This window comes from Hakea prostrata, chromosome 7 (assembly GCF_041222555.1).
Source record: "Hakea prostrata isolate BN-2017 chromosome 7, UWA_Hpros_2, whole genome shotgun sequence".
Taxonomy (NCBI): domain Eukaryota; kingdom Viridiplantae; phylum Streptophyta; class Magnoliopsida; order Proteales; family Proteaceae; genus Hakea; species Hakea prostrata.
Genome location: NC_142606.1, coordinates 8,703,991 through 8,713,140, shown reverse-complemented (window position 1 = coordinate 8,713,140; position 9,150 = coordinate 8,703,991). Strand labels below are relative to the sequence as shown.

The 9,150-nt window shown below is 37.4% G+C and overlaps 1 protein-coding gene across 1 annotated transcript; it reads right to left on the bottom strand.

Annotated features, from left to right (window-relative positions):
• Positions 1-8,357: 8,357 nt before the first annotated feature.
• Positions 8,358-8,773, bottom strand: LOC149009483 (uncharacterized). Its single transcript, XM_089162357.1, has 2 exons — positions 8,716-8,773; positions 8,358-8,623 (listed from the first exon to the last, which is right to left on the bottom strand). Exons 1-2 carry the CDS (start codon positions 8,771-8,773, stop codon positions 8,358-8,360), a joined length of 324 nt encoding a protein of 107 aa, XP_089018483.1.
• Positions 8,774-9,150: the final 377 nt, after the last annotated feature.

The following is a 9,150-nucleotide window of genomic DNA, read 5'->3' as shown; positions in this document are numbered from 1 at the left end:
ATCTATGACAGTAGAGGATACACTTTTGGATGGGAGTTGGGACTTCGGCACCCATACAAATCAAGCAGCCTAGTCTTTCATAACAGAAGATGCAGAAGATAGTATGAGTTTGTTAAGGTACTTTTTGGCTTCTATTGTTTGATGTTACCCTCTAATTGTTTTTTTTCCCTCTCTTACTTGGATGCATTACCATGAAAAATCATGCTAACAGGGTATCTATATGAAACAAATGAACAAGGTGAAGTTGTTCTCCAACCGTATTCAAGTCTATTGTGACATTTTCCACGTCTTCTTATTGAACTTACAGAAATTGGCACAAATTTGTGATGCTGCATGAGGAAGGCCATGAAAACTCACATTACTTTTAGCTTCTTTAAATCTCAGCTGTCCCTTTTTCAGGTGAATAAATCACAGGTGTTCTTGTTTCATTAAGCCTTCTTTTCCTTACCATGTCTCTAGATAAAGATGTATCTAATAATGATTTTGACATGAATAGGAGCTGTAGGTCACCTGAATCATGATTGATCTAGATGTACGCTTATCATCTCCTTCAATCATGGGACTGTATAATTTGCGTGAAACATTGAGTCAATTTGTCCCCTTTCCAAAGAGATGTTAAGTTTCTGGTTTCTCCCAAAAACATTCCTATGGGAATACACAAAGCTGCAGTTGAAATTCAACATGAGTATAGCAGCAGATCAGAAAAGCTGTATCAAGCCAGACATTTAAAAGTGTGACACTATCACAGGAACCACCAAAAAAAGTTTAACCCTGCAAAAGGACCATGTTCTAGCATTTCATTCATAAAAAGACATTGAATAGCAGCCAACTATTTGTTATGGATTATGTTTCATAGAAGAGAAAATAAGAGGTTTGGGCTACAGTCAATAGCAGCAAAACTTTTAGGAGAAAACTAACATTCCTTACTCAATTCATCTCTAATTGATGCGGGTATTATAACATATATAAAAGACTCAAAAAGATTACTCCTACTCACACTCACACACTCAAATGCTGCAGACAAGAGCCCAAACCTTAAAGTTGGCTTGCTACAGGTCTAACCAAGATCAAGTATTAGACACAGCTCCAGGCCAAAAGGGTTAGGTTAGGTTAGGTGCAGCTAGGACTTATGAGAGGTCTCCTGGGTTATGGGAGAAATGGGATGACTTTGAGACTGAAGCTTGGGGTAATTTTATGTAAAATTGCCCATTGATATCATTTGGGTAGGTTAGGTAATACTCCAAGGTGATTAGGTTAGGCTTCAACATGAAATTTGTGAAGTCTTGAAATGGGGAGAGCAAGGAAAAATTCCTTGGGATGGGTTCAGGGGACTAAAGGTTCTCTGTTGGCCTGAAACTTGGACAGAACCTGGGTCGTAAGCCCTAGGAGATGCTGACCGAGTTTAGTTGAATTCTAATGGTAAACCTTCGGAGTACAGAATTTTTTTTTATTTTAGTGACTCAGGGATTCAAATCAAGAATCTGAATATATAGGGTTTGATGGTCACAATTGAAGGGGTTTTGGATCAAAGCTCAAGTCTGTGAGGGGGTTGAGTTGTTGAAATTTGAAAGGATCTTGCTGGCTGGATTGGGTTCTTATAGAGATTCTTGAATTCTAGATCAAGAATGATTGAATGGGGTACAGGGATTCAAATAGAATTTAAAGGGGCAAGAGAGAAGGGGGATGGGATGCTGGCTGCCCATACATCTGGATGGGGGAGCCTTGTAAGATACTTTGGATGCGTCAAGAGTGTAGGCTGAATTCTCAAACAAAAGAACAATCTCAGCTTGTCTTCACCAAGAATCATTTTATAAGATCCTTGAAAATACCTTACGAAAGCTGAAACACTACTCTGATTCAGATAATAGCAGTAAAGCTGGGAGAATTTCATTAACATTATCAAGGTAAGTAGAATTAAGACTTAAACTGATTTTAGATTTTAGACTTGGACTAACATTTGGTCTTAAAGCTGACCCTTACTTAGACTCCCAACTGAGGCTGCTTATTACAATTTACAACTCAACTTAAAGAACAGACTGACTTAGTGACTTAAATAGAAAGCATAGAAGGACTAAACTGCCCCTGAATTAAAATTGGAATAATTACAAGATTTCCCTTACCCAACAAAAAAAAAATTAGACTGAAAACAACTATGGAGTACTGCTATACAACTTCAGTGCTGCTGGGCAGCAAAATTAGGGTTTCCTTGGGAATTAGGCTTCCACCTCATAGGTCTTGGGACCTATATCACTCCTACTATGAATAAAATAAATGGAAGAAAATGACAATGAAACAAAAAAATAAAAGCTTCTAACTACATCAACTTGGATGCCTACAAACTGTTTGATGAAAAGTTTGTAAGACCTGTATGTATGACTTGGTTCAAATGTAAAGATTGACAATAGTATTTTGTTTATTTTGATCGACAATTCAGCCCCATGGTTTCATTGTCATTATTTTTGCATCTTTAATTCCACATATTTGTTGTGTTTAATACTTGTACCGATATAGAAACTGGTGTTGGGCATGATATGCAATCCATGGTTTTTATTACATTCTGTTTTTTGGATGGATCTAGCATGTGTCTTTTTTAGGTGAATCCTCAGCTCAACTGGAAGAGAACCTAGATGTTATGACGGTTCGATCCCATCAGGGTTCATTTTTTGAAGACTAAAGTTTAAGTCTTAATTTAAGTTCTGCATCACAATCTGCTTGTAGGATTTTCCCCTTCATTGTTTTGCTTCTTAGTAGTTTCTATTGTAGGTTCTGTTTTATGTTTTGGTAATGTTTATTTCTTTCTTATTTCTGGGTCATGGTTATGGTTCAAAAGCACTGTTGGGGTCTTGAAGAAGAGCTATTACAATAGTTCAGGGTCACTTATACTCTCTCAATGGAGTTACTATGTTTCAATGAGGATCTTTGCACTTAGTTTGGATAAATGTTCTATATTTTCTGGTTTCACATGCAAGTATTTGCTGCTCTGAGCATGTTCTTGTGGCTTGCAGGATGTTAATACTCTATATTGAGTTTTAATGTTTTTCAGGCAGCTCTTCAAGCGAACAGTTGAAAGATAATGACACAATTTTAGCTAGGAGAAATGAAGCATTTTGTAAATATGAACTGTCAGTAAACTCTCTCCTTCTCACTCCCTCTCTTTCAGAATAAACTATTGTGTTTTCCTTAAAAAAAGAATATGAAAGAAAGAATCACAGAAAAGCTAAGAGCACCAGAGGGAAACCCCCCAAAAAAGGTGAAGAATAAGGAAAAGCTAGGCTTTTATTATCTCCATGGGACCATTTTAGCTTTCTGATTAGGTTCAGACAGCTTAGCATGACTTGATGTCTCCACATAGACTTGATGCCAGAACACCACATATCCAAAAGCCAGTAACTTTCATAATTGTCATAGCTGGACAGAGAACCCATTCCTTCCTAGAGAAACACCTAACTACCTCCTCTCCAGCTATGGTCTCTTCTTCCCATTTCTTGCTGGAACCATGGGGCTGAATTGCCTTCAGAGTTTCCATTGCAAGGGGAAGTGAATTCTCCAGAAGCCTCAAAGCGTAAAGAGATTGATAAGCGAGTTTGACCCAGATGAGAAAGAGAGGACATGCAGTTGAGGAGCTCTAAAAATTTCAAGCCTCTTTCATAAACACATCAGCCACAGGGACCTACCACGTGTTCATGGGATTGATCATATCAGTAGGAGTTTCCTAAATGCTCTGTTTATGCTGGGAAGGAGTCGTAGACATTGAACCCAAGACGATGTGAGGATTTGTGATATGGGTTTGGAATACTTAGAAAAATTGGAACCAGTACATTGAGATTTCTGATTTGAATGCTTGGAGGGAAGCAGAGAATGCTTCCTGTTGGTGGTGTTGTTGATTATCCAGCTTTGAAGATAGCTTGTAAGAAGCTAAGAACAAGGTAAGAGAAGCATCAGAGAGAGGAGAACTTGGAATTAGAATGATTTGGGTCAAGCTTATATCATTTGGGCTTTCATTATTAGTTGTCCATTCAACATTTAGACCTCCTTCATTTGACAGTGTTTTATCAAAGTTCAGGAGGATCCAATGAGTTCAGACTATACGGTTTATGAGCCAAATGATAGCAATCCTGGTTCTGCCTCATGGGCTTACTGTGAATCTGATGCAGAAACTTTCATTCTGAAGCTTCAAATACCAAAGATGTATAACAATCTTTGACATTTTGGATTTCGACCAATTTTGGTCTCAATGGATTTGAAACAGATGAAAGAAAAACAATCCATGTTTGATTCATTGAACCAAGAGATTCAGACGATTAGAAAGAGTTGGAAGTCTAAACATGTATTGACTGATGATTCAGATGATAGATGGCTGAAGATATAGATGAACTGGAAGTACTTAATCTTTTTTGATCTCTTGATAAGGTCTACAAGTTTATCCAAACACCAAGTCAGAGAATCAGGATAAAATTTGGGATGACATTTCAAGGTGCTTCTGCCCAATTTAGTTCTCCAAGAAAATGAACAAAAAAATAAAAAGAGAACAATAATGTATGAATCCCAGTGGAATTGAACCACCATACCCTGGTTTATCTCCAAGTGCTCTTCCATATTGAGCTAAGGACTCAGTATCAACAATGGAAAGAAAAAAAAAAAGAAAAAGAAAAAGAACTTCACAAAATACCATTGTCAATCTTTACATTTGAACCAAGTCGTACAATATAGGTTTGACAAACATGTCATCAAATAGTTCATAGGCATCCAAGCAAGTGTCCAAATAATTTCACAAAAATTTTCCTCCATTGAAGATCTCAGAATGTAATATAAACTCAAAGCTCTTTGACTCATTCATCCATCAATTAAAACAATAAGTGTATAGAAGAAGATGCATCCTTTGGAGACAGATTGTGGAGAATACTAACTGATTTAAGAAGCTCGATTTTCTCCATCTTGTCGCCATAATCAGTCATTGTTGCCATCGTGGTCATATTCATTCGCTGGAGTCTTTGTCGACTCAGGTGGATAGAGACGAGAGTCCTAGATCATCCAAACCGCAGTTTCTGTTTTTGTGCGTATACACGATTTGTGTTTTGGTTGAATAAACCATACCGGGTTAGTTTAAAACCGAGTTCACCATAACTGGTTTTAAGAGAAATTCATTTGAAAGATAACACCGGTCATGATTTTAAGAGGTACACGTGGCGCACATCCAACGGCCGTTGGATGGCCGCCCAAAAATTGCACTACAAAGGATTTCATCCCAACAAAATTTACATAACATGCTTCTAGCAAAGACACCAAGAAACAACAAAAGAAAAGCCCATAGTGTTTTTCTTTCCATGGTGGTTGCTAAGATCAGCTGAGACCAAGGCATCAAAACAGCCTCTCACAAAAAATTGTGGAGGTAAGACTGTAAGAAAGCTGCCCTCGGCCACTACCTGTGTGGAAGCCTTTGGCACTGGGTTCGCACCCTTTTACGCAAAACCCTAGTAAATAGAAGTATACCTCAATGGCTAACAACATAGAAAGACTATGATAGCACCATGACACTGCCAACTAATCTGACCATGCATTGGGCTTCCAATGCATGAGAAGTTAAAGATGAATAAAAAATAAAATATCCCATCACTAAATCATAAATGACTGAGCTATTTAAATGAAGCACAAGCATGAAAGCAGAGGTTTAGCTTTAAATCTATGGAGGATACACTAGCTAGCCAGCAGCAATGAATAGGAAATATAAACAAATGATAATAATATATATATATATATATATATATATATATATATATATATAAACCACTAAACGCTTTTCCTAGGACTAAAAGGGATGCAAGCTAGTGAAGTGACAAACTTACAATACATTAACAAGATAACTAGAAAACTTACAAATGGAAACCCAACAGAATAAAATAACATAATAATAAAAAAATAAAATCAACAAGAAGAATCACTAGAATGGTATAGTATTTTCATTTGCTTCGAACAACACACTTTGACCAAGTTTACGATCCTAAGAATGAAAAAAGGAGAGTGAACAAATTGTTTGTAGTAACTTGCTATTGAGTAGCTTCTAATGTACTGACGAATGTTGTCCCATTTAGGGTTTGTCATTTTGATATGTACTTGATTCTTAGACCTATCTAAAACTTCATTGTGTAAGGAACTGGATCGGGCTTGGCTTTGTTAATTAAACCTGGTTGGTATTCCATATAACATGTAGTCGGGCTTTGAGCTAAATCGAGGGAGGCTGGAAAAAGGGAAAAAAAATTGTTTCTCTCCCATTGTTCTCATCTGAGAATGGGTCCAGCAGAATGAGCTTTGCAATGTACAAGGGTTTCTGAGCTCCCTTGTCCCATTGAGGCATTACATCGAACACTTCTATTGCTAACCAGTAACCAACAACATTAGAAAATACAAATCTATCTCCTTAATTTGCTTTTGATTAAACAGTAAAACAATTGAATGTGAAGATCGAGAATGAACGACGCAAACTAACAATACACTTAATAGAAAAGAAATAAGGTTCAATATATTTAATGAAAATAGGAAGAGTCGTTAGCAACAAAAAGAAGAAAATGATATCTGCCTGATTTGTAACAGCAATCCGGTTCTAATTGTAGTGAGAGCAAATAAAAAGAAGAAGGGGGTGGATGGGTTGGAACAATCTTAACCAGCAAAGAAAAAATTGGAAACGTAGAATGCTTACCATCCATCAATACTGAACTGATTGAAATCATCGTCAAGCTTTAAACCCACCGTTTCTTTATCCTGCAATTCGGTATAATCTTGGTCGATCAGCAGTTGTCTACTATTTCTACAACTATTTCAGAGAAAGAAGGTCCGATCGCTGCAACCTCTTCAACAAAAAGGTTAATATTTTCGTCGATTTGAAGGACGCAGTAGGTATACAATCGAAGACTCAATGTAGAGCACTGTTTTGGTTGGTTGGTGTTGGTTTGTTTTTATTTATTTATTTATTTATTTTTTTATAACTAATGGTGCAAGAACCGAACCAACAACTTCTCCCGGGGCAGGGGCAAGTTTGGCCCTAACGGCCCTAAGCCAACCCTGAGGCCGAATAGGACTTGGGTTTAAGATTTTGGCCCTGAGGGCGGGTTAGAACCAAAATATTTTAGCCCTGATTATGGCTATGGGTGGGCATGAGATTACTCTTAGGCCCGTTGGGCCTATCCCGAACCATTCCTAATATTTTGCCTTGACCCTGGCCTTGATTTTGGCCCAAATCATAGCCTTAATTTTGTCCATAATACTTGATCACAATGAATTAGAAACATGAATAAGGATAGGGCTAATCAGTGCTACGGCAATGCTAGAAACAAGGCCAAGTATAGGGCCAATCAAGGCTAGGGCTAGAGATAAAGCTAATTAGGGCCAGGGACAGGACTAATCAGGGCCAAGGACAGGGTCAATCAATGTGAGAATGAGTTTGACTTGGCTCTGTAAGACTTAGGGTCAGGGACAATAATGATTGGCCTTAAATTAAGGTCGGGGTGAGAAGGGGCTTAAATTAAAATATATAGGACAGGGCTTGGAATTGCAAAAGTCAAACCCAGCCCGACCCTGTTGCAGCCTTAAGAAGTATGGGTCCTACCATTCAACCAATCCTGTAATAACAAAATATTTTGGCTATTTTTATAATACCTAAATTTGTATTAGTCATTCTCATTGAAGTAAACTAATGGTGGTTGCCAACGCAAAGCTGTTCTAGTGGTTGAAACCAAACACCTCCTAGTGAAGAGGTCGTGGATTTGACTTTGGCTGAGGCATATTAATATCCCATCGCCCGACTTAATAAATCCCCTTTGTACCAAAAAAAAAAAAAAAAAAAAAAAAACCAATGGTGGTTAGTTTTGTAAAAATAAATTCAATAAAGGTTAATCTCGTAATTTTTTCAAGAAAAACATCGTTACAAAGATTCTCTTTAAGGTTGATGTATATTTTTCCCAATAAGGTTGATACATATTTTTGTTTTAATCAATCGAACCCTTCTTCCTAAAAACAAATTTGAGCCTACATCGCCTCCTCATTGTCACATCACCAAAATTTAGGTGGCTCCCACTTTTAAATTTTTATTATTATACAAATATAAGCCTCAAATTTATGATGAAGAAGAATCAAGGGGGAGGGAGGGAGGCAATCCAAACTCTCCACATTTCAGATACAATTGCAAAATCATACAAAATCTTATTATTATTATTATTATTTGAGAAATTCTTTTATTTCACTGCTTTAACATCGTGAGACGAGACATTACTGATCGAAAGAAGTAACCTTCCTTCAATCATGGGATGCATGTATTAATAAAGCTTTCCAGGGCATGTATTATTAGACCACTCGGGAGTAAATTCTCAGAAGCTGAATGTGGCGAAACCATTAAAAGCCGAACCGTTGTTGACCAGGCAAGAACCATTTCCATATGGGCGTAAGACCAAAGGGTCAACCCTCTCCACTGTATTAAATCCTGGGCACGAAAGTGTTAGATTCCGGAATTCCAATGTGTACAGTCGCATCCGTTTTCCAGAGTCGCCTGCCCTGTATTCTGGTTTTCCTTCCACCTGCTTCCCCGTTTCAGCTTGAGAAACATTAATATCATCCAAATTACGCTGGAAATAACCTGCAAATCATGCGTTTTGATCGTGAAAATTAACATAACACGTTCACGTTAAACCAAGGAATGGAAACCAAAATGTAAAGAAGAAAACCCACTTTCTGCAAGCAAGAGGATAATAGTTGCACAGAACCAAGTCCTGAGAGCAGCAGTCATATTTTGTGAAATTGGGAGATAGAAGAATTTTCTACTGTCACAGGTAAATATTTATACATAGACATGGGGTTGAATCCCTTGAGGCCTGAATCAGGAAATCTGGAAATGCATTAAAAGGTTAAGTAGACCGGCTGAGATCTACTCAGATTTGTGGGAGATCGACTGTAGAAATTAGATTTTACCTAATAGATTAAGAGACAAATGGGCCAAACAGTACAGATCCAAAAGAGAATAGTTCTGGACCTTCTGGTGCATCATGTCTGAATTTTCTTTTTTCTTTTGGGTAAGAACATGTTTGAATCTAACAGGGTTGGAGGAACTGAATTGGAAAAAGTGGGATTCTAGTTGTAATGTAAGATAGCTAATGAAAAAAATCA